The sequence below is a fragment of the Notamacropus eugenii genome, chromosome 1 (assembly GCF_028372415.1).
Source record: "Notamacropus eugenii isolate mMacEug1 chromosome 1, mMacEug1.pri_v2, whole genome shotgun sequence".
Lineage (NCBI taxonomy): Eukaryota > Metazoa > Chordata > Mammalia > Diprotodontia > Macropodidae > Notamacropus > Notamacropus eugenii.
The window spans coordinates 87,083,007-87,109,060 of record NC_092872.1 but is presented as its reverse complement, the minus strand read 5'-3'; the positions used below and the strand labels follow the sequence as shown (position 1 = coordinate 87,109,060).

The 26,054-nt window shown below is 37.9% G+C and overlaps 1 protein-coding gene across 3 annotated transcripts in view; it reads left to right on the top strand.

Moving 5' to 3' along the window:
- TMEM114 (transmembrane protein 114) overlaps positions 1-24,424 on the top strand; it is a 56,201-nt gene extending 31,777 nt beyond the window's left edge. Inside the window, exons 3-4 of one of the 3 annotated variants that reach the window (XR_011966964.1) lie at positions 12,183-12,286; positions 15,892-16,001. Coding sequence is in view for 2 of the 3 variants with exons in the window: in XM_072608640.1 (XP_072464741.1) it covers positions 15,892-16,029; positions 20,903-21,135 (371 nt within the window). In the remaining variant the exon portion in view is untranslated. Of the gene's footprint in view, positions 1-12,182; positions 12,287-15,891; positions 16,030-20,902 lie in introns of those variants that run through there. The other 2 variants (XM_072608640.1, XM_072608646.1) reach the window with 2 other exon arrangements.
- The last annotated feature ends 1,630 nt before the right edge of the window (positions 24,425-26,054 follow it).

Genomic DNA, 26,054 nt, shown 5'->3' with positions numbered 1-26,054 from the left:
CATCCTATTGGAAAAAAAAGCAATTACTTGTAACAATTATGCATAGTCAAGCAAAGCAAATTCCCTTGTTGGAATATATATGGCTCATTCTGCACCCTAAGTTTGACACTTTTCTCTCAGGAGGTAGACAGCATGTTTCATCATAGCTCTCCAGAATCATGGACGGTAATGGTGCTGATCTTACTTTTCATAAGCCTTCAAAATGATTTGACTTTAAAGTGTTGTTGTTATCGTATAAATTGTTCGCCTGGCTCTGCTAATCTCATTCTTCATCAGTTTAAGTGTGCAGAATTGTTCGTTTTTGTAATACTGGTATGATAATATAAATTATTCTTTCAGTTCTGTTCACTTCACTCTACCTCAGTTCAAAAGTCTTACTCTGTCACGTTGAATTCGTCTGTTACTTCATTTCTTACAGCACAATAGTAATTTATCATATTTACATAACACAGTTTGTTCAGCCATTTCTCATCCCTTTAGTCTCCAGGCTTTTTTTGCAGCCATAAAAGGAGTTGCTAGAGATATTTCTGTAAATATAAGATCTTTTCTTTATTCTTTGATTTGTTTTGGATTTAGGCCTAGCAGTGAGTGGTATAGCTAGATCAAATGGCAGAAGCTGTTTAGTGACATTTTGTGTATATTTCCAAATTGCTTCCCAGAATGCTTGTACTCATTCAATGCATCAATGTGCCTCTTTTCCTGAATCCCCTCAGAAATTGATCAGTGGATATTTGTTAAGCACATACTAAGGGCTCTCTTCTGGACCCTCCTGGCTTAAAAATGATTATCAATAGTGACTGTTGCTGTTTCCCTCCCAGTCTGTTGTCTTTATTTTTCTTTGTCTCATTAAAGGGGCCATGCCCTGACTACTTCTTAAACAGGCCTATTCAATGAATGGGCATTACCTCACTCTAAGTGAGTATCTGCAAAGACCTTGGTCTAAAGGGGTCTCCCAGTACATCATGGGCCATCTCCAGTCATCCTGATGAATATCTGGTTACTGGATTCAGATGGCTCTAGAGGAGAAGTGAGGCTGGTGACCTGCACAGTCCTCCCTCACTCAAAACAAAGTCAAGTGCAAGTCATGTCATCATTTCTCTGATGGCACAGTTTTCTTTGGCAACAAAGGACGAACACAACAACAACCGTGTATAATGTATTTGCTGGGCAATGAAGGAGATACACTCTTCTTAAATAGCTTATTATAGTGTAGGAGGGGAAATAAAACTTGTACACAGAGTTCTTCCCTCCAAATCTAGAAAAATTAGGTAGCTATCTACCAAACACTATTCACGTCTTTTCTTCCGGAAGAAAATATGGAGAAAGAGACAGAGACAAAGATAATACAAATCAAAATATGATGATTCTATGAGGACATTTCAGTATACTGAGTACATGGCGTAATGGCATAATAAGGCCTCACATTTTTAGAACATGTTATACTTTTCAAAGCATTTTTACACACATTTTCTCATATGATTTGCCCAATGAAATCCAATAAAAGAATGAGTGGAAAAAGCATTTATTAAGTGCTTTTTAAGCATTTATTAAGCACTTATGTGCAAAGCACTCTGCTAAGCCTGCAGATACAAATAGAAAAGTAAGATAATCCCTTATGTGCAAAGCTCTGTGCTAAGCCTGCAGTTAACAAATAGAGAAGTAAGAAAATCCCTATTCTCAAGGAGCTCCCATTTGAATGGGGGAGACATGAAAAGTTCAGCAGCAGTCTAATCTAATCAGCATTTATTAAACACTTGCTTTTTCTAATTTACTGTGTTAAATGCTAGGGGTACAAAGATGAAACAAAACAAAAATATTAGCTTCTAAAGAGTCTTGATACTTCTGGAGAGAAATATGTAGAAGACAAGCCCATACCTCATCACTGGAGGAAGGAAAGAATATTACAAACGGGGCGGGGGAAGTGAAAGATGTAAGAAACCAGAGGTGAAGGGTCATAAGCTTTCCACAGGAGGTGGCATATGAGCTGATCCTTGAAAGAAACTAGGGATTCTAAGAGATCGAGGTGGAGGGAGTATATTTCAGGCGTGGAAACAGATTGTGCAAAGATATAGGTAGAGAAAGATGCCTGATTCAGGGAGCCATTTGATTGGATCATGGAGTTTGAAGAGAGGAGCAGTGTGCTATGAGTCTGAAAGGGGGCCAGAGTCCTTTAAATGCTAAAAGAGGACAGAGAAGAAACTATTATCTCTGTCTTAAAAATGAGGAAACAGAATCATCCAGAGGTTGTAATTTGCTCAGGTTTGGGGTGATAAAGTTAAAATTTCTCCTGCACTCCATCTCAAGTGGTTTAGGAATACTAGAAAGATCTCATTTAAAAAAAGTCTTATTTTTATAGATAATTCTTTGATTTTATGTCACTTTAATTTTTTAAATATAAGCTACCCACCTTGGTTTTCTAGCATTCAAAATTGAGAATGGAATCCAGTTCTGAATGCTTCTTTCCTCACCCATTGAGCCAACCATTGCAATAAAGATTTTAAAAAGAAAGGGTGGGGGAAGCAGTTTAGTGAAACCAATTAATTCACCATTTGATAGTACATGCAATATTATGTACCCATAGTTCCCCACCTCTGAAAATTATAGAGAGAGGTACACACAGGAGGATTTCATCATAACATGGTTCTGCAATATATACCCTTTTCTGAAAAAAAAAAAGGAGTAGTAGCATCTTATGAAGTTAAAATAATTGAGAGAGGTTTTATTTGTTCTTTGGAAAGAATGGACAAGTCATTTCCAATAAGATGCAAAGAGTCCAAGATTCTGGTTCTTTCTGAGCTTTCTCTTGAATCACTATAAAACTTTGGAAGAGACAAATATGTAGCACCAGGCTACCTGATGGATTTTCTCTTTTTAGGCTGCTGACTTTGGATTCCATTTATAAAGCCAGAAAGCCTTGTTTCTCTCAAAGCTCTTTCTTTCTCCATTTGAAGTTCTTTGCTGGTCATTAAAACTATTTCCTTGGCTGTGAGAGAGGGGTTCTGTTTGGAAAGTCGGGATGAAAAAGCTCTTTCCCACATCAAGTGCTTGGAATAGAGGGAAGTAACAGCCAAATCAGGCATCAGGTGTCTCCGGAGATAGCTCACTGTGAAAGGATGGTAATGGTGTCTTTCAATTACTGTGACATGTGGTGGTATCACTTGCCAAACACTGGCTCATACCTCCCATCTACCCCAACCCCCTACTACTCCTCCACTCCCCACCCCAGTTCTAGAAGAATAAACATTCTTATAAGACCCTGGGAGGAATAGAACTTCATTAACATTAATAGGAGTCTTAGTTGCTTATTACCACAATTAAATCACTTTTATGGGTAAATGCCTTTGAATACAGCACAATCTGTTTCCCTAATTGTGCAGGTCTTTCACAGCATTTAATCTGGTTTCAAAAAGAAAAGAAAAAAAGGAAAGAAGGAACTGATACAGCACTTTACAATTCACAAAATATTCTCCTTACAGCAATCCTGTGAGGTGGGTAATGAAATGATTATTTCCCCCGTTTTATAGTTGAGGAAACTGAAGCCCAGAGATGTTAAATTTGTTATAAGCAGATATTCAGCAATTGGTGATAATGGGACTCAGACCCAGGTTTCTGATTCCAAGTCAAGAAAGGAAGGGAAGAAGTAAAGAAAAAGGAAAGAAAAGAAAAATAAGGAAAAAGGAAAAGAGAAAGAAACAATAACAGTGTTCAGTGTTTTGTAATTTAAAAACACTTTTCACATATTTTCTTTTTCGATCTTCACAACTACTGAGGGAGGCAGGTCAGAGATTATTATACTCATTTTATAGATGAGGGAATGAAAATTCAGAAGTGATTTGTTCAAGATCACAGAACTAGTACATGGCAGATATTTGGTTCAAGTACAAAGTTTTTTGCTTCCAACTCTTAGATTTTTCCATTATATTAAACCTTATTTCTTTATTTTTTGATATATTAATTTGTTTTCTAATCTTAAAACATTTGTATTTAAAGCTCTGAGTTGCAAATTCTACCCCTCCCTTTCTTCCCCCTCCCTGAGATGACAAACAGTCAGATATAGGTTATACATGTACAGTTGTATAAAACATTTCCATATTAGTCATTTTATATAAGAAGATTCAAAAGAAAGGAAGAAAGTGAAAAACAGCATGCTTTGGTCTGTATTCAGTCAATATCAGTTCTTTCTCTGGAGATGGATCGTATGCTTCATCATTAGTCCTTTGGGATTATCTGTACTGCTGAGAAAGCTAAGTCATTCACAGTTCTTTATTGAACAATATTGCTGTTACTGTGTACAATGATCTCCTGGTTCTGTTCATTTCACTAAGCATCAATTCATGTAAATCTCTCCAGGTTTTTCTGAGAGCATTCTACTCACCATTTCTTATAGAACAATAATATTCCATTAAAATAATATACCACAGCTTTTTTAGCCATTTCCCAATTGATGGACTTCCCTTTGATTTCTGATTCTTAGCCACCACAAAAAGAGGTGCTATAAATATTTTTGTACAAATATGTCCTTTTCCCTTCCTTTTTGAATGTCTTTGTGTTATTACTGGATGAAAGAGTGTGTGCAGTTTTATGGCCTTCTAGGCGTAGTTCCAAATTGTTCTCCAGAATGCTTGAATCACTTCATCACTCCACCAAAAGTGCGTTAGCGTCCCAGTTTTCCCACACCCCCTGTAACATTCAACATTTCCCTTTTTTGCAGTACTAGCCACTCTGACAGATGTGAGGTGGTACCTCAAAGTTGTTTTAATGAGCATTTCTCTGATCAATAGTGATTTAAAGTATTTTTTAATATGACTATAGATAGCTATGATTTCTTTGTCTGAAAACTGCCTGTTCATAATCTTTGACAGTTTATCAATTGGGCAATTTGACTCAGTTCTTTATACATTTGAGAAATGAGGCCTTTATCAGGAACATATGTTGCAAAAATGTTTCCCAGTTTTCTGTTTTCCTTATAGTTTTAATTGCATTGGATTTGTTTGTGCAAAACCTTTAAAATTTAATCTAATCAAAATTATTTATTTTACATTTTGTAATGCTGTCTATATTCTCTTTGGTTCTAAATTCTTCTCTTATTCATAAATCTGACAGATAAACTATTCCATGCTCTTTTAATTTGCTTATGGTATCACCCTGTTTATGTAAATCATGTACCCATTTTGACCTTATCTTAGTATGTGGTATGAGATGTTGATGCAGACCTAGTTTTTACCATACTGTTTTCCAGTTTTCCTAGCAGTTTTTGTTAAATAATGAATTTTTCTTCCAAAATTTGGTTGAGCAAATACTAGATTACTATGTTCACTTACCATAATGTAATTTGTAATCTATTCCACTGATCTACTGCTCTATTTCTGAGCCAGTACCAGATTGTTTAGATAATTACCACTTTTTAATACAGTTTGAGATCTAGTATGGCTAGACCACCTTCTTTTATGTTTTCTTTTCATTGATTCCCTTCATATTCTTGAGATTTTGTTCTTCCAGATGAATTTTTAATTATTTTTTTCTAGTTCTGTAAAATAACTTTTTGATAGTTTGATCAGTATGGCACTGAATAAAAAGATTAATTTAGGCAGAATTGTCATTTTTTATATTGGCTTGGCCTACCCAGGAGCAATTGATATTTTTCCAGTTGTCTAGATCTGACTTTATTTGTATGAAAAGTGTTTTATAGTTGCATTCATATAGTTTCTGGGTTTGTCTTGGCAGGCAGACTCCAAAGTATTTTATATTTTGTACAGCTTTTTAAAAGTGAATTTCTCTTTCTGTCTTTTGCTGCTAGGCTTTGTTGGTAATATATAGAAATGCTAATGATTTATATGGGTTTATTTTGTATCCTGCAACTTTGCTAAAGTTAATAATTTCAAGTAGTTTTTAGTTGATTCTCTAGGATTATCTAAGTATAACATCATATTATCTGCAAAGGATGATGGTTTTGTTTCCTCATTGCCTATTATAATTCCTTTAATTTCTTTTATTATAGCTAACATTTCTAGTAAAATATTAAATAATAGAGATGATGATGGGCATCCTTGTTTCATCTTTGATCTTACTGGAAACGCTTCCAGCTTATCGCCATTACAGATAATGTTTGCTGATGGTTTTAGGTAAATGTTACTTATTTTTTTAAGGTAAGCTCCATTCATTTTTATGTGCTTTAGTGCGTTTAATAGCAATGGGTGCTGAATTTTATCAGATTTTTTTCTGCATCTATTAAGATAATCATATAATTTCTGTTGATTTTTTTATCCATATGGTCAATTATGCTGATAGTTTTCCTACTGTTGAACTAGCCCTGCATTCCTGGTATAGACTTGACTTAGTCATGGTGTGTGATCTTTGTGATATAGTGCTGTAATTTCTTTGCTAGTGTTTTATTTAATTTTTTTGCATCAATGTTCATTAGGGAAATTAGACTATAATTTTCTTTTTCTGTTTTTGCTCTTCCTGATTTGGGTATCAGAACCATATTTGTGTCATAAAAGGAATTTGGTAGGACTCTTGCTTTGATTATTTTTCCAAATAGTTTATATAGTATTGGGATTGTTTTTTAAATGTTTGGTAGAATTCACTTTTTAATCCATCCAGTCCTGGGGATTTTTCTTAGGAAGTTCATTGATGGCTTGTTCAAACTAATTGTGTACTTCCCTCCATGTTATTTTTCACTTCCCCCCACCCCACCACTTACCCCTACTCTTTTCCTTCTCACAAATATTTTATTTCTGATCACTGCCTTCCTCAATATACTCTTCCTTTCTATCCGTCCCATTTCTATTATCCCCACTTATAGAGTAAGAGAAATTTCTATATCCAAATGAGTATGTATGTTATTCCCTCTTTGAGCTAATTTTGATGAACATAAGGTTTAAGCTTTGCCCATCACTCCCTCCACCTCTATCTTCCCTTACCTTATATCTTTCATGCCCCATTTATGTGGGATAAATTACCCCATTCAATCTCCCCTCTCCTTCTTCTGGTGCAATTGTCTTTCTCAGTCTTTTGTTTTTTGGCATATTATCCTATCAAGTCACCTTATATCTACGTCCTTTGTCTACATATACATGTTCTAATTGCTATGATAATAACAAAGTTTTTAAGAATTACAAATATTATCTCGCCATATAGAAACAGAAACAATTTAGCCTTATTGAATTTCTTATGTTTTGTCTTTCTTGTTTCTTTTTTAGCTTTTTATGTTTTTCTTGAGTATTGTCTTTGGAGGTAAAATTTTTTATTCAGCTCTGGTTTTTTAATTAGAAATGCTTGAAAGTCCTCTATTTCATTAAATGTCCATTTTTTTTCCTCTGAAAGATTTATATTCAGTTTTGCTGGGTAGGTGATTCTTGTTTCTAATCCTAACTCTATCTTCTGTTATATCCAAGCTCTATGGCTCTTTAATGTTGAAACTGACAAATTCTATGTAATCCTGACTATAGCTCCCTAATGGTTGATCTGTTTCTTTTTGGCTGCTTGCAATACTTTCTCTTTGATCTGTGAGCTCTGAAATTTGACTATGATGTTCCTGGGAGTTTTCATTTTGGGATCACTTTTAGGTGACTATTGGTGGATTCTTTCAATTTCTATCTTTCCCTCTGGTTCTAATATATCAGAGGAGTTTTCTTTAATAATTTCTTGACAGAAATTGTCCAGTCTTTTTTTTTTTTTTGCTCATGGCTCTCCAGTAATTCTTGTATTATCTCTCCTGGATCTATTTTCTAAGTCAGTTATTTTTCCAATGAGAAATGTCACATTTTTGCCTATTTATTTTTTTTACTTTTTTGATTTTGTTTTATTGTATCTTGATGTCTTATAGAGTCAGTGGTTTCTATTTGTTCAGTTCTAACATTTTTAAGGAATTATTTTCTTCAGTGAGCATTTGTACTTCCTTTTCCATTTGGTCAATTCTATTGTTTAGGGAATTATTTTTCCTTGGTAAATTTTTGTATGTATTTTCCCATTCTATTGACTACTTTTTTCATGATTCTTTTGCATTACTCTCATTTCTTTTCCTATTTTTTTTTCTACTTCTCTGACTTGCTTTTTAAAAATCCTTTTTAAGCTCTTCCAGGAATTTGTTTTGGACCTGAGACCAAATTACATTTTTCTTTGAGGTTTCACATAGAGTCATTTTGACACTATTGTCCTCTTCTAAGTTTATGCCTTATTCTTCCCTATCATCACAGTAATTTTCTATAGTTAAACTGTTTTTTGTTTTTTTGCTTATTTTTTCTGCCTTTTTTTTATGACATGGTGTTTCTGTGTGAGAGTTGGGCTCTTATCTTGCACTGTCCCAAACTTTTTGTGCTGGGGCTCAGGGTTTTATTGCTAGTTTTCACTGGGCTTCAGGGTCTAGCTACTTGCTTCCTCTGGCAGGTAGGCTGCCCTTTCTGCTTATTCTGGGGGTTGGATCTCCCCGTTGGCCTCTCCTGGGTGTGGGATTTAGCTGCTGGTTTGTCCCAGGGATGAGGCCTTGCGGCTATGGTAACAGAGTCTTTCTGGCATCTGGAGAAGGGATCTTGTTACTGGTCAGTCCCAAGGACGGGTCCTGCTGCTGGTAGGCCCTAGGGGCAGGGTCCTGCTGTTGGCCAGTCTCAGGGTGGGGCTTCACTATTGGTCAGCAATAAGGTCAAGGCATAACTGGTGGTTTGTGCATGAGTGGGGTCTCACTGCACTGCACAGACTGCTCACTTGCCTAAGAGGCTGCTAGTTTGCAGGAGAGTGTGGCCTCAGTGAATTGCCCCAGTCTTGGAGCCTTGCTGCAGGCCCCCTGCTATGAGACTGGTTGGCTGCTGCTACTGCCCTTGGACCTTGCTCCCCTTCTACCTCAGTGAGGCAGACTTTTCTTGCCTTGCTGCTAAGCTGCTTCCCTGCTTCTAGATCAATTTTGAGGCAGTTTTCTAGTTGTTTGAGAGGGAATTTGGGAGGGTTTCAGAGGGTTCCTTCCTCACTCTGCTATCTTGGTACTAGAAGTATCACACCTCCTTTAAAATGAGAACAGAGTAGAATTTGTCTATTTATTTTTAGGAATGCTTTTGCTTCCTTCAATTTTCTCTCATTTTAATCCAGAAGTGTGATTTAATCATTGTAAGGAGTTCTCTGGTGAGGAAACTTTCTTTACTAATATAGATCTGTACCTGCTTGGCAACTTTTAGTCTTAGAGAATTGGCTGGCATAATGACCAGTTTAGGGGCTTGCTTAGGGACACACGGCTGGCATATATCATAGACTTTAATCGAGGTCATCCTGGTCTTGAAGCCAGCTTTCTACTGATACTGTCTTTAAATTTCTCAGGGATCCAGTGCCCCCTTCTTATCCCCTGGATGCCCATCCCCACTAAAATGCCACAGTGTATCTCTCTCCAGATCTTCTCAAGCTATTTTCTTTCACATCAAAACTACCCTATCATTCCAGATCCTGTTATGTCCTCCTAATCTGAAGAATCCTTTGAAGAATAAAATTAGAATCCTGAGACTGGGTAGACTTAGATTGGAGCCCTGGCTTTACTACTACAAGCTGTGGATCTTGAATAAGTCACTTAACCTCTAGGCTTTATTTTCCTCATTTGTAAGATAAGGGGTTTGGAATATGATCTCCAGTGTCCCAGCTCAAGTTACATAGCTAATAAGGAACAGAACCAGAATTTGAACCAGCATCTTCTCACAAGAGAGGCAGGGTGGTGTAGTGGAGGGGCATTGGATTTGGAGTCAAGAAAACCTGAGTGTGAATCCTGCCACAGGCACTTACTAGCTGTGTGACCCTGGGCAAGTCATTTAACCTCTTTTGGTTTCAGTTTCCTTATCTAGAAAATAAAGACATTGGATTTTATGACTTATAATTCCTTCTAGATTTAAATCTATAATCTTATGTCTTTCTACCACATCACAAGACCTCTCAGGTTTCACTTACATTTCCAATTTTACTACTGACTACGTGAGCCACTTAGTGCCTCAGTTCCCTCATCTTTCAAATGATCTGTCTTTCCCATCTACCTCACCAGGATGTTACGAGTCTAAAATGATGAGGTGCTTTGAAAAATGAAAAGGGCAGTCCAAAGACCAAGAGTTAGGATGATGATTTTTATACTTATTTCATTTTCATTAGTATGTGACTATTTAGAGCAAGAGCAAATAGGATATGAACTCCCTGAGAGCAAGGACTATCTAGCTTAAAGTTCTTATATAAATTATTATTATTGTTGTTAACAAGAAGCCAGCTGCAATGACTTTTCAGCCCCTACATTATAAGTTCTGATGTCTTGTGTTATTATTTTAAACTAATAGGAGTGTGATCTTCTACATTCATTCCCGCCTATGGTGACAATGAAGGGATATGGATTTTCTCATCAATATTATTAAAAGAACCTAATTTTAATAATTTGACTGAGTAGAGTGATAACAGTGCTGGATCTGGGACTGATGGAAATGGAGTAATTTCATGGTTTCCTTAATGATTTCATATCCACCTCAGGTTCTCAACAGGAAACCTGGCAGACAGCCAAGCTCACCTGGTCTTCCAGCCTCTGTGTGGGTGGAGGGTAGGATTTGTGAAATCAGACCTTCTCTACTCCTTGTGCATACTTCCTTCTCTTCCTCCAGAGAACATTGTGTTCCATGGGCTGAGTCCTCCTAAAATAAAGGATGGTTTTGGGTCCTATGGCAGGGAAGAAAGATAGTAGTCTTGTAGGGATGCAAGGAGGTGGTTCTAATACATGGTGATTAAAAAAAAAATACCTATGTATGTAAGAGAGGCAGGTTGGAGTAATGGGTAGAGTGGGTTCAAAGCCAAGAAGACCCAGTTCCAAGGCCACCTCTGACAATATTGGGGTGTGACCTGGAGCAAGTCATATAATCTCTTAAATGTCTAGTCATCTCTTTTTGACTATACATTGCAGCAATTGCAATTGCTGAAGGAGTTTCTTCACTAATGGAATTACAATTTCAGTTCCTATATGTATGTATATATGTGCATGCATGTATGTATATACACAGGCATGCATGGATATGGATATGATACATATATATGCATGCATTTATATGCATACACAATGTATATATGTGCACGCATATACAAATATGTTTACATATATGCACATATATGTGGGTACATGTACATGTATGTGTATTTGTATGTACACATGTATATGCGTATTTATATGTATACACAGTGTGATTCACCCTGGGCCTGCATCCCTTTAGAAACAGCCCTGCCAAGAGATCTGCATTTCATGTCTAAGAAGGAGAAGGGAAAACAGAAGTAAAGAATCACATCTTGCATTTTTGGTCACCCAGTCTCTATGGATTGAAGGGGACAGACCCAGCCTCTATGTAGGTGGGGGGTCCAAATAGACCTTCCCTTTTGTCAACTTTTCACTGCTTCTTCCCTTTCCACCTTCTCCCTCTTCCTCATGCAGCAGAATTCTGTCCCAACACAGAGCCAGAAGAAAGCATATGTGTGTCTTGGGCAAAGTTTGAAAGTGATACCCCTACAATGATAAAGTATGAGCCAATGGGAAAGAAGTTTATTTCTGTGAAAGCAGTGCTTTTGCTAATGGAAATGCCTAAAACACCACCATTTCAGTTTAGTCCAAGTCGCTTTTAAAAATCAAATGTTTTAGCTATCTATCTATCTGTCATTCATTCATTCATTCATTCATTCATTCATTCATTCATTTATCCATCCAAAACAACAAAGATTTACTAAGTAGTATTGTGAGGAATAATAAGAAGAGTTTCTGTTTTCAGGGACCTTAAAATCTAGTTGGAGAAAGACCATCACTAAGCTACCTTCTCTGCAGACACTTCAGTGGGGCTATGTTTTGGTCACTGAGTACTCCAATCAAAGTGGATCATACTCTCTCCGCACTGCATCTGTGTGATTACTACCCATTTCTTTCCATAAATTCTCCATACCTGAGCCTACTCAATACTTGAAGTCTTCCCTAGGCTCTTTAAATAGCTTACTTAGCACAGTAAGGGCTCAGTGTAGGGGATTTTTTTTTTTTATTTGACGACTTGATTTTGCTGTCTTGTTAACAAGATATCATTTTGGCTGAGTCTAACTCATTTTGAAAAGATGTCTTGGATGCTTGTTCATTTAAACCTTAATATACAATTAGGATCACAGATTTACATCAGAAAGATCCATAAAGGTCCAACCTCATTTTACAGGTGAGGAAACTGAAGCCCAGAGACCTTAAGTGACTTGCTCAGGGACATACAGCTAGTTACTGTGTGAGGGGAGGATTTGAAACCTGGTCTTCCTGACCAGTGAGGTAAGTCTGGAGTTAGGAAGATCTGAGTTCAAATTTGGCTGCAGACACTAACTGTGAGACCGTGGACAAGTCACTGAAGCCCTATTTGGCTCAATCTGTAAAATGGGGACACCCTGGAGAAGGAAATGACAAACCAGTACAGCATCTTTGCCAAGAAAACCCCATGGACAAGTCCATGGGTTCACAAAGAGCAAGGACTCCTGATTTCATAGTGTCTCTCTTTGTTGAGCTATATATATATAATTGGCTATATATATTTCCTACTCCCTTAGTTCTGACTCTGACTCAGTTCCCTTATATTCTTTCTCTCCTTGCTCCTGTCAAAAGCTACCCATCATCTGGAATAGATCTGATCAACTCATTCTCAGTAACAGATACATGACTTAATATGTCTCCTTTCTTAGTGGGTATGATATTCACAAAGGATGATGTGAATCCAGTTCAAACTAAAGCAAACTGAGATAATTTTAAGCACCAGAGGTAGATCTATGAGGGAGAATATTTTTAGTGGGGTGGGCAGATAGGGAAAACTTTCGCTTTTTTCAAATCACACCAATGGAGCCCACTCTACCTACCCAAAAGGTTGTTACTGAAAGAGACATAGGGAGTCATGGATTTGTTAACTATGAGGAGAGGAAGGACCCTTAGAGATAATTTAGTCTAGCCCTTTCATTTTACAGATAAGTAAACAGAGGCCCAGAGGCAAAGAAGTTTGCCTGAGCTTAATTAGAAAAAGAGCTAGGACCAAAATCCAGATTCCTGGTCCCCTATTTGGTGTTGTTTCTATTCAAAGGGCATTTGGGCATTTTCCCTGTGACCTTTAGGGGCAACTTGAAATTTTTGTGCATTCAGTAAGGGAGGAAGCAGCTGTGGACCAGGCTTCTAGCAACTTTGGTCTAGCCTTGTGAAATTTTGCTTCCTAAGCTTTAAGGATGTACCCTTACCCTTTTTTTCCCCAAAATACTTTCTCTTGTCACTAAGAATAGTAGCTGCAGGGACCCCAATCTTAAAAAAAGGTGGGGGGAGGAGAGCTCAGATAGAAGCGTTTATACAAGGCTGCTATGTCACCGCAGAGAAAGAATATGGATGGCAGTGAAGCCAAGCAATTCTCAGTGTGCAAGAAACAAAATTACAGAATCTCCAAGTTGGAGAAGACCTGAGGGGCCCTCTCTTCAGATCTGGGCAGAAACAATAATCTCTCCCTTGCAACAATATCCTGGGAAGTTGTCATCTGTTCAGCTGGTTTATATTTGAAGATCTCCAGTAAAGGGGAAGACTCCTCACTACTTCCTGAAGCAACGCATTTTTTCTTTGGCATAGCTCTAACCATTATTTACTCTACTAGGTTTAGTCCTGGTTTTCCTGAAATCAGACCTCATTTTACTTCTTTGTAACTACTCCCATAATTCTCTCCCTGCCACGCCCCATTGCTTCCACGTAATTGTACTCAGAGAGCTAAAGAAAGTTCTGATGTCTCCCTGTCTTAGAGGCAGGTAGGTGGTGCAGTGGACATGACCTGGGCCAGGAATCAGAAGACCTGGCTTTGACACTTACTAGTTTGGTGACCCCCAGGCAAATTACTTAGCCTCTCTGTCTCAGTTTCCTCATCTATAAAATGGGGAAAATAGTAGTACTTATTTCTCAGGGTTATTGGAGCATTTGTAGAAACATTTTTGGTGCATTGTAAAAACATTTCTCCAAGGCTGCTATGTCACCATGGAGATAATAAAAAGATATAATATTTGTCAACTGCTTAGCACTATGCCTGGCACATTGCCTTCATTCCTCACGTAAGTCTTCTTTTGCTCGGATTAAACATCTGCAGTTCCTTCAGTAAATCTTGGTCTAGCTTGAATTTGAGGCCCTTCACCATCCTAGGGGCTTTCCTCTGGACAATTTCCAAGTTATCAATAGCCTATCTAGATTGTGACTTCTGGAACTCAACACAATACTCCAGATGTAGTCTGACTGAGTCAGAGTATGGTAGGACGATGGCCTCCCCAGTCCTGGACACTGCCTTTTGAATGGAGCCCAAGTCTGCATTAGCCTTCTTGAGAAGCTTCCTTCTTCCCAAAGGCCTTTCCTGAACCTCCTTTGGCTAGGGTCTGGTGTTTATCTATGATTATGCGTGTTGGCTATATCACAATATTGGCATATTGATTCAGGCAAACTGACTGTGCCTTTTCATTTGATATTTGTAGGTTGATTTTTGAACCCAAGTTGAGACTTTACATTCTTCCCTATTAAATTTTATATTATTAGATTTGTCCAAGTGTCTAGCCAGTGAAAAAATCATAACCCTGTTACCCAGTGTTAGCAATCTCCCCTGTGTGAGTTAGTAATTTCCCCAGCTTTGTGCCATTTACAAATTTTCTAAGTGTGCCAAATTATTTATAAATATGCTACCCTGCAGAGATCCCAGGAGTGCTCTACTGGAAACCTCCTTCCAAGCTGACATTAAGCTGTTAATGACTACTTTTTGGGTCAAGTACTTTTTGGGACAGGCACGTCTGCAGGTGAGGGCTTGCTAGCTTGATCCCTAGAGACCAATGAGTCTTTCTTTCTTTTATTGGGTATCATCAGCATAAAGAATCACACAGACTGCCTTTACCTCCCTTGCTTTGGGGATGGGGAATATTATGTTTCCCAACACTAGTTATTTGGATACTTGCACCAGTTAAAGAAGGGGAAATTCTGTCATCTGAAGTTGAGGTGAATTGCTCTCCTACAGCACGAAGGGAAAGGAGAAGAGGAACACTTTTGAATGAGTTTCAGGAAAACATTTACTTCCTCTGATTTGGAGATGTGAATGTTCATCTAATGTTCATTAGTATTATTTTGTTTCTTGACCCATGGACAGAATTAGTATCTAATAAGACATCTTTCTTTGAAAGATTTTGGATTTACATTTGTTTTATCTCAACCTCACCTATGGCACTGTGGTTTCCTGGAAAGCTTCCTCGTCTCAGACTAAGTCAAAGAGTGGTAATAGGGGATGTGTGGTTGGTGCCCATTGTATCTTGGGAAACCTACACCTATGTCCCTTAGGTGGAGAACCATGGCGGAAACAACAGTGGTCTGAGACCTTGGATACTCCATGGATCTCACATTGGGACAGTGGAAAGAGCACTAAATCAGGGGTCAGTCCTGGTCCTGTCACTGACTAGCTGTGTGATGTCAGGAAGATCACTTTGCTCTTCTGGGCCTCAGTTTCCTCATCTGTAAAATCAGAGTTTTAACTTGATATGTTTTCAGGGGCTTACTATCATAGTGAAGAGAGGGAAACATGAATTAAGCACCTTCTATGACCCAGGCACTGTGCTAAGTGCTTTACAAATACTATCTCATTCGGGTCTCACAATGACCCATAAAGGTAGATGCTCTTATTATTCCTATTTTTATAACTGAGAAAACTGAGATGGCAGAGGAAGTGATCTGTCCACAGTCACATAGCTGAAAAGTACCTGAGGGCAGATTGGAACTCAGATCTTGATTCTGTGTGCAGCACTATCCACTGTACCACCTGGCCTAACCTGGCATTCTTATTAATATGATTTCTCAGCAGATCCAATTCACATTTCTCATTTTTGTGTGTTTTTCCTAAGCTATGCATGGGACGTTTGTGATTCTTTTGCCACTCAGCCTGATCCTGATGGTCTTTGGAGGGATGACGGGTTTTATAAGCATCCTCGCCAGAGCCTATCTCCTTCTCTTCATGACGGGGATGCTTTTCCTTTTTGGAGGTACTGTACTAAATCTTTTTGGGGTTCAAAACTGTAAGAAATAACTATGTAGAAACATGAACCTTAGGCCAAGAGCAGAAGCTTCCATATTTCCTTTGGGCTCTCCGAGTGGTCTGTTTCCTGGGTATTTGCTCTGAATCTTCAGTCAGAGCACCAGGTACATACCCATTACATAGCCTTTGCAAAAGATGTCCTTTCATGTCATAGAATGCACTTCTCTTTTGCTTCTTAGAATCTCCATCTTCTTTCAAAACTAGGCTTAAATGCCCCCTCCTATTCCACACCTTTCCTAATTCCTACTCCCCTGCAGTTGCTAGTGACCTCTCAACCTAGAATTATGTCTTATACATTTTGTATATAATTATATATGTTCATATTGTGTCACCCAAGAGAATGTAAAACTCCTTGAAGGGAGAGACTGTCCTTTTTTTGTCTCAGTTCCTTTCATTTTGTCTTTGCACTAATAGTGCTTGGTACATAGTAGACGCTTAATAAATGTTTGTTGAATGAATACCCATTTTACTCTTCAAATCAGAAAATGGTACTTCCTGCAGTCCTCAAATTTTCCTATTGTGAGTGGCCTATGAAAAATCCAGCTGTTCCTGGTGTGATCCAGGTAGCTTTGCAATATGTTCTCCTTCCTTGAGCTGGTCAGGAAATTGAAGACCTGGTATTGTGGGACCATTCCGGCCCATATTCACTGGGGAAAATAGGTTGTAGAGATGAATGATAATTTTTCAGAGGCTTGCCTGAACCTCTTAACAATGATAATCACTTTATACTAAATCCTGTCAAATTAGAAGAAAATTTAAGTTAGCAAACAACCCAATTGTTATTAAATAGGAAATCAGTTTTCATACGTCCACCATTTCAATCAGTAGAAATTTCTTAGGAGTTATGAACTAGAGGAGAGGAGCTGAGGGCAAGAGGTATGGCTGAGGGACCCTAAATGACTTCCTCTCAAGGAAATGGCCCGAGGGGGAGGTTATTATTTTTTTTGAGGAGTTCATAATGGAAACAATTAGAAATGTGTATTTTGAAACAAAAAGAGAATATATATTCCCCACACCAATGAGACACATGGCTTCAGTGTATTCTATTTCCCATCCTTTTTTTTTTTTTAATGGTAAATCAGCCTTTGCATGCACATTTCCAGACTGCATTTGATGAGGCAGTAAGGCAAACCTTTTCTAGTAAGAATCTAGAGAAGGGACTGTTCATTCTTCATTACTCAGCCTCAGATTTAGGGGAGGACTCAGGACTGCTTAAAGACCATCATGTCCCCACAGGGACATGTCTCCCCAAAGGAAGAAACTCTGTGTGTGTGTGTGTGTGTGTGTGTATGTGTGTGTGTGTCTCTGTGTGTGTCTGTGTAATCAGGGAGTAAATTAACAAATCAGTCAGCAAGCATTTATTAAACACCTACTATGTGCCAGCTACTCTGAAAAGTCCAGAAAGGAGCATGTGCAGTCTCCTTTTTGGAGTGAAGAAGAGCTATTAGAAGATGGAGCAGGCAATGTGTATTCCTCCCAACTGGAGCCAGGTTTTTAAAGAAACTTTATAAGGAAACCATTGCATAACTTTATTTAAAAATTTTCTTTTATGTACCAGCTGTGTTTAAAATATTGATGGAGTGAGGGGAGGGAGGGAGGAGAAAAAGTCACTTCAAGAAGTCTGAATAGTTAATTAAAGTGTAATCTTTATCAGCACTATGCAAAATAAGTTTTGTACCCATGCTGAATCCATCATTTGGATGGGAAAAATAAAGGAGCTCTCTTTCTCCCTCAGCAACAGAGAGAAATGAAACAGTACCTGATAACATGTTCTGTTTTTCTTTCTTTTGTCCCCTCCCTTTTTTTTTGCCCCTTTCTACATGCCATAGGTATGTGGAAATGTAGGTAGGTAATTGTGGGGACAAGTCACATGTAGGTATGGAACTACTTTGGTTTATCAGTAGAAAACATCTAGAAAACTTGAGATCTCTTGGACTTACAAAAATAAAACAGATAAGGTCCCAACAGGGAATCATTAGCTCAAACAGAATGATATAAAAGAATCTTGATAGCTAATTCAGGCTAAGGTCTAAAGCCCAGGAGCCTGAAATTAGCCCTAGTGGTGCCGGACAGGAAGAACCATCTGTACACAGGCAATACCTGGCTTATAAGGATTTTTAAAGAGTAAAAACAAATGAAAATGATTATTTTTCAACGAACAGGAATTTATTCTCTCTCCCTCCTCAAGTGGACACAACAATAACAATAAAAAAGGAAAAAATCTCAACAAATCCTTATAACGTACTCATAGAGAAGCAAAACAAATTCTCACATTGGCTATGTGTAAAAACGGATGTCTTTCTATAACTTGAGTTCATCAGCTCTCTGTCAGCAGGTAGGTAGCATGGTTCCTTATTGGTCCTCAGGAATCAAGGTTGGTTCCTGTATTAATCAAAATTCTTAAGTCTTTCAAAATTATTTGTCTTTATACTGTTGTACCCAGGTTGTAAATTAAAAATTATTTTGAGGGTAGAAAGAAAAGCCAAATTTAGGGAGTGATTAAAAACAAGCAATTTTAGTGGATAAACTGTACCACATTTTATTTATTTAATTCTTGTTTCATAGAATCTCTTTTGTATTTCTTAGTGATAACTTGTTACTCTAAAGAAAGGTTTTTTCCAAAATAAAATTTGAGCATGAAAGTGTGTACTTTCCCTTTTTCTTTCAGTTAGTTAACGGAAGAGAATCCGTTCAGTAAGCATCTACAATTAGAGATGGATTCTAGCACATACCAACTACCTATTCTCTGTTGGCTGGCATTGCAGTTCTAATACCTGGGAGGAAATATAAACTTAAATGTGCACTCTCTTTCCCCTCCCCCTCCACTGATAATGTGAAGAACTCATAATTTCATCTTACCACAACACACCCCACTCCAAGGATTAACTGAGACCAGCCTAGTTTGTATTCAGTGTGATTCTCACCTCCCAGCTCCTCTGTGCTCTGTTCCTATGGAACTACCTGACCTATATAACTTGCTCTTGCAAAATGATTAACTAAGTTAGGTTGTACCTGTAATTAGTCTTCATAGTATAGCTGGCCTTATGTCTTGAAAGCTTTATATGATGGTAAATATTGCAGATGGATAAAAAAATCAAATTAAAAAGGAAACAATTGGAATTCTCCAAGTAGCAAAAAGGGGAAAGTATGAAAATTTTTACAAAACAATTGCGAGTTTCTGAATGTAGGGAACCCCACCCTCCACTCCCAACTTTGCCCATAGAACAGGAGACCTGAATTTACTGTATTCTCTACTTCTAGTGTTTGAAATTCTCTGTGTGAACCCAGTCTTTCTCCCCCAGAGGTGAATTTTTTTCCCCACATGTTCCTTTTTGGGAAGTAAACATGAAGAGTAAGAATTTTTTTTGTCATTTTATAATTAGGAAAGCAAAGGGCCTATTAAAACAGTACTAACTCCAACAGAGAATTCAAGTGATCTGTATAGCTCTATGGGATTTGGAGAGTTTTGCTATAAAAATTTCATGAGAAGGATTAATGATTGTTGATGAAGATGATTTTTCTCTAGACTTTAGTGAGTATCAAGCAATCCCAGAAGCAGAGAACTTCAGGGCTGTGGGAGATGACCAACTAAATCCATCCCCATCCCCCATTTTTGAGTGGAGGAAACTGACGATCCATGATGTGAAGTGATTTGTCTAAGATCTCATAACTACCCAGTGGCTACAGTCCAAGCCTCGAATTCAGGTGTCCTGTCTTCTACTCCAATATACTTTCTACTGTACAGAAATACTTTGATACTGAAGTGATTCTCCTATCCCTTCAGCTGGTATTACATTTGTTTTTATTTTAATAACCAAAGGTGAATGACTCACATGCTGGGATTATTGCAGAAGGAATACTGTATAGGTGGGAGTTAGACTAACTGTCCTCTAAAGTGCCTTCTAGTTCTTAGATTCTGTAACTATATATGTGTGTGTATGTATATTCTAATAGGGCAACAAAATTAGCTGTAGAATTAGTGAATTTAATTACATTTTCCAGATACATACACATGTGTATTTGAAGGTGGTATGTGTATGTGGTATGTGTATATGCTTGTGCATGTGTTTTAGACATTGTTTGACAAAAAAGCTAATGTTATTTTGGGCTGCATTAAGAATGACAGAGCTTTCAGGAAGAAGGAGTTGATAGTCCCAGAGCCTCTGCTGTGGTGAGACAATATCTGGAATATCATATTCAGTTTTCTGAACTCCAGTTTAGTAAGGAAATTCAAAAGTTAGAGAATGTACAGAGGAAGGCAACCAAACAGTGAAACACTCTGAGTTCATGTCATATAAATGTTAAAGAGAGAAATATTAATATTTTGTATTTTAGGTATAGTTATTCCACAGATAATTTTAATTAAACATTCTATTATATATCTAAATATTTCTAGTGTAGGGAGAGAAATTGCAAACTGGAATACCTGTGTACCATTCCCTCCCTCCTTGAAAGCCCTTGAACATCTCTCTTCCTTGAGACAATTTATAGGAATTTGAACAAGAAAAATGTCATATGTTAAAATGCGATTTTGAGTTGATGTTCCAGAACAAATCACTAAAAACAGTCACTTAATATTCATCTGGAATGAAAAAGTAGGGTAGGTTTTCTTGAGAGGTAGTAGGTTTCCCCTCATTGGAAATAGTCAGGTGGAGGTTGAATGACAATTTGTTGGCATGTTATAGGAGGAGTTCTTTTTTTTGGGTGGGAGGATATCAGTTGGACTAAATTGCGGCTCATGTTTGGTCCAACTCTGAGACTTTGAGGCTGTAATTCTGTGACTTGAGTTTTAACTGCTTTTCCTTTTTTTTTTTAATTAGCCTTGGTGACCCTTTCTGGGATCAGTGTCTACATTGCCTATTCAGCAGCAGCTTTCCAAGAAGCAGTCTGCCTCTTGGAAGAGAAGGACCTCCTGAACCAGGTGGACATCAGGTTCGGATGGTCCTTGGCTCTCGGCTGGATCTCCTTCATATCGGAACTCCTCACTGGGGCAGCATTCCTATTGGCAGCTAGGGTGGTTGGTTTGAAACGGAGACAGGACCAAGAAATATGAAAGCATCAATTCAGGGGCCCTGGGGAGAATGAGAGTTGATGGGAAGCAATGGCCAAGGCTATGCATTGGCTTTTGAATTCACTGATGTTATGTACTATTGTTTCCTATTCCTAAAAGATAGCCAGAAATGATTGTAAGGAAGCTAGTCTTCCATTTCCCAATGGACTTATATTATGGCTTGGCCACTGTCTCATTGTCATTAGAGTGGTGGTATGTGCCATTCTTGCTATCACATCTACTATTTGTCTATGTGTGTGTGTAATTGTGTAGGCTGGAGTGGAGGTTATTTCTTAAGCCAGCAAGTTTGATGAAATATAATATGACTTAGCCTTTGAGTAAAAACCTTTCAGATTTTAGATTCTGATACTCTCCTCTTTTTCCATTATGTTTCACAAAATTCTTAAAATTCCTTGCCTGCCAATTGTGTTCGTAGCTTCTGTCTGAAGTGGAGATGTATTGAATTATTACGTATGCCCCATTTTTAGTATACCTAATATGCAAATATCAGAACTTAGAAGACTGATTTTTTTCACTTTGAACTAAAGTTTGTTACATTATTTCAAGTAATCAACCTGTCTACCATATTTAGGATAGAATTCTATTTATGCTGTTTTGATTTTATAGACTACTTTTAAGCACCACATCCAGTGTACATAAAGTGAGGCATACCTGTGACTCAGAGGGACTTTAATGACGGTAGTAAGTGTTATGGTTTCTGTGCTTCAGACAAGAAACCTACTTCCACCTTGGTGAAATAGCTACACTGTTCCTGCTTGGGTGCTGCTCTTCTGATTGGTGTTTATTGATGTCTTGGATGGGGAATGCCTTTCTCTAAAATGGTATTTGTTAAGTTTCTTGTCAACAGATAATCCTCTTCACAACGTTTTCAGCAGTGAATTCCTGACAAAAGTTGTCTTTTATTGGTAGCACTACCCAAGTTCTTTGGAAGCTAATGGCAGCTCTATTTCTTTGGGATAGGAAATACCTCACCCGAATTCTTTTTAGTACAGATTTACTCAATCCTCAAGGACAGGTTTTCTTCAACTTTATTTGGCAATCAGGTGAAGATTATGGACCCCTTTTCAGAATAATGTCTTTAAATTTATAAAATAAAATATGCAAGTTCACAAAAGAAACCAAAAATTAATGAAAATAAAGATATAATTTTTTTCCCCATTCAGTTCATGGGAACTGGGAAAGCTAAGGAGTCCACATGCCTCAGGTTAAGAACTCTTACTCTAGGAAGAAAAGATTATAGAAAATCAAATAGTACATCCCTTGTGTCTAGACAGGATATACAGGGGCCATCAGATGAAAACACTCCTGCCTTGAAAGCACATCTGGGAATGAGACAGCTCCAGTGTCAGATAACCAAATATTGTGGCCTGGAAGAGTTTCCTTATGTTTAACTTAGATCCTTCCTATTACAATTCCAAGTCCATTTCTTCATGCCTTAAAAATCTGAGCCTCAGGTTTTTCTTTTTTTAAAGAACAGAGATGCCCTGAATTTCTACAATAAATTACAGAAAATTGCTTTCAGTAGTAGGATGGTGATCAAATAATACAAAATGTAATAGCTCTGGAGATGTTAGAATAGAAATGTGTAAATACAGTTGAGGATGACATATAGATCCCTTTTTTGTGTGCCATCTGAGAAGCCTGGAGCAAATTTCTGTTGAAGCCCCCCGCCCCTCCCGCAACTTCCTGCACTTTCTTTAAATTCATTCTTGAGAGTTGAGCGCTCTGCAGTCCAAGTCTGTGTTTTCTATAAGTCTCATCTCATAATTATCCTTCAAATTTATGTCTAGATTCCAACTAAGGACAGAATAGTAACCAATATTTGGATGAAGGAAGACTAATTAGCAATTTTGCAATGAACAGGGAAGAAAAAGCAGCAAATACAAGTGTAAAGGAAGAATGAAAATTAAATACTTAGCAAGGAAAATATTTACTAAAACTACAAGGAAAAACAGTAAACTTCTCATTAGAAAATGAAAGGCAGTGAGGTGTCATGGATTTGAATTAGATTTAAAATTTACTAGATTTGAAACTTTTGACTGTTTTACTTACCATTTGTGTTACCTTGGACAAGTTGCTAAACCTCTTTGAGCCTCAGTTTCCTTATCTGTAAAATGAAAGGGTTGGATTAGATGTCCTCTAATGATCCCTCCAGCTCTAAAATCTATGATGCTATGACCCACAAGATCCCTTCTATCTAGTTCTAAGTTTGTGATCCTATGATCAGAAGACAATAAGCGAATTTATAACAAATAAAACTGTCCTATTTTGTCTTTCAATTCAAATGTGAAGTATTAGCTTATATCAGGCTTTATGTCTGGGTCAGAGGTGCTTCGCTGTGGATCTCTGTTATATTTCACATTGGGGCAGCTAGGTAACACAGTGGATAGAGTGCCAGACCTGGAGTTAGGAAGATTCATTTTCCTCAGTTCAAATATGGCCTGTGTGACCCTGGGCAAGTCACTTAATCCTGTTCGCGTCAGTTTCCTCATCTGTAAAATGAGTTGGAGAAGGAAATAGTAAACCACTCCAGTATCTTTGCCAAAACACCCGCAAATGGGGTCATAAAGAATTGGACGCGACTGAAAACGACTGAACAAAAAAACAACTACTTGACTAGTTTTACTAGTGATCCAGCACACATTTTCATATTTTCTAATCAAAACAGAAGCTGTTATATTAATGCACAATTACCTTATTTGGAGCATAAAGAGAAGAGCATTTCTGAATTAAGACCAATAATAAATGTGTGGTTCTTCTCATGCGCATGTTAGCTTACTTTGCTCCGAGCCCCTGAGAAAGAGGGTTGGTAGGTATTATGATTTTTAGCTGTAATCTGGACCAATATTTCCTCTTCTTTGAAATGAGAATTTGTAGATATTTTGAAGACTCTTTCAGCTCTGACATTTTATAGTATCAAACTGATTTACAAGGTAATGTAGCAAGCTGTGTTTATATCTAGAGCTATGGGTCTGACCTTCATATTGGAAGATGACATACTGGTCTGATTTTCAGTAGGGACAGACATTCAAGTTGTTTCCGCAGGAGTGGCAACAGAATTCATTGAGCCATCTTCATTCTTGCTTAGTCTTCTTTGTGGCTAATGGGACCATCTGCCATACTGTAGTCAGCCAGGAAGCAGCTTTTCTTGGCCAAGTCCGTTGGTCTCTATGGGGACTGAATTTATGACTTGGACTTCATTAACATCTTGTTCTATCCAACTTGGCTTCAGACATTTTGACATTCATTAAACTCTCACATGTGTAAATGACTCCGTTTTCTTCTTTAGTTTTTTTCATTGTCTCTCACCCTGGGGTGATGATTGAAAGGTTGGAATCAAGTCAGATTTAGTTCAAAGAAAGCTCACTGTGTAGGACTGATATGCAGGCTGCACCAAGGGCAACTTGAATCTACTAATATTCTACTCAGTACCTTATATGGAAAGTGGATATCTTCCTTCACCCTCTTATCATGGCCAATGGGAGTAATTTTTGACACCTGGTTATGGTTCAGATATTCAGAAAATCACTGGGCTTACAGGGGTGGGGAGATTTGTTCTGTGAAGTTTGGATTCAGTCAAAGCGCCACATTTGAGAACTTAGAGGGCCACATATGGTCTTGAGGCTACAGGTTCCCCACCCCTGGTTTAGGACCTTAGGATTATCTGGTACAACCTCCTCATTTTAATGATGGCAAAACAGGCCTAGAAATTGAAAGGGACCTCTCCAAGGTCATGTAGCTAAATTGGTGTTGGATTTGGGATACTAATATGTGAACCTCATGGGGAAGTCAGATGACCTTTCAAAATCCCTTCCACATCTATGTTTCTATTAGCTCAACTTGTTTCACTTCCTTCCACATGGAGAGAGAGGGATGCAGTGATCAGCTCCATGATTCAATGAGTCCTTAATTACAACAATATTCTTTTTTTCCCCTTTCTTCTACTCCCTACAAAGTGTGGTTTCCTTATTTCTTTCTCCTTCTGCCCAATGAGACATTTCTATTTTGTCTCATTTCTAGTAGATCCCTAAGCTTGTTCCTTTTCTTTCCTTCTTTATGCCTCTTTCTGACATAGTCTATGAAAACTGAGGGTAGGGTGAAGGGGTGGTTTCAGAAAGGCTATCCAAGATAGTTACAAAGTTAGCAAGACATAACTTGCTTTTGCTTACAAAAAAAAAAAAATCCTTTAGTTTCTTCCCAAAGTCAATGGAGACCTATCCAGAAAATAGAAAATGGGTATGGCAATAGGGACCTAGTCCCTAAAAGATCACTATTTAACTTCTTGGATTTGGAGGAAGGGTGGTGCTTAATTACTGAATCATAAATGTAGAGCTAGAAGGAAACTTAGAGACCATTCGGGTCAGTGTAGTCAAACTCAAATCAAAACAAAGGTCATTAAGCTGTATATAAGAATCCTGACAGGCCATTTATTGACTTAGAAAAGCACAAATTAGCATTATCTATGTTCTATTGTATTTTATTTATTTTGTCACGTATTTCCCATTACATTTTCCTGTTACATCAGACTGTACTCAGAAGTGTACTACAGCTTGGTGTGGGGGTGGGAATGTGTCTGACACATCTGAATTAATCCAGTTCTCTCTTTTTATAGATAACAAACTGAGTTCCAAGGAGGCTGAAGGACTTGCCTAAGGTAACACAGGTAGAAAGTGGCAGAGTCAGGATTTGAATCCAGGTCCTCTGACTCCAAATTCAGTATGTGTGTGTGTGTGTGTGTGTGTGTGTGTGTGTGTGAAAAACTGTACTACAATGACTTTTGAAGGAAAGTAGGGATCCTAAGAGGTGGAGGTGAAAAGTGATGTATTTCAAGTTCTGACTGCAAACTTATGGTGTCAGTCAAAGGACTCTGCTCTGTCAAAGTGGTTTTCCCAATCAGAGGT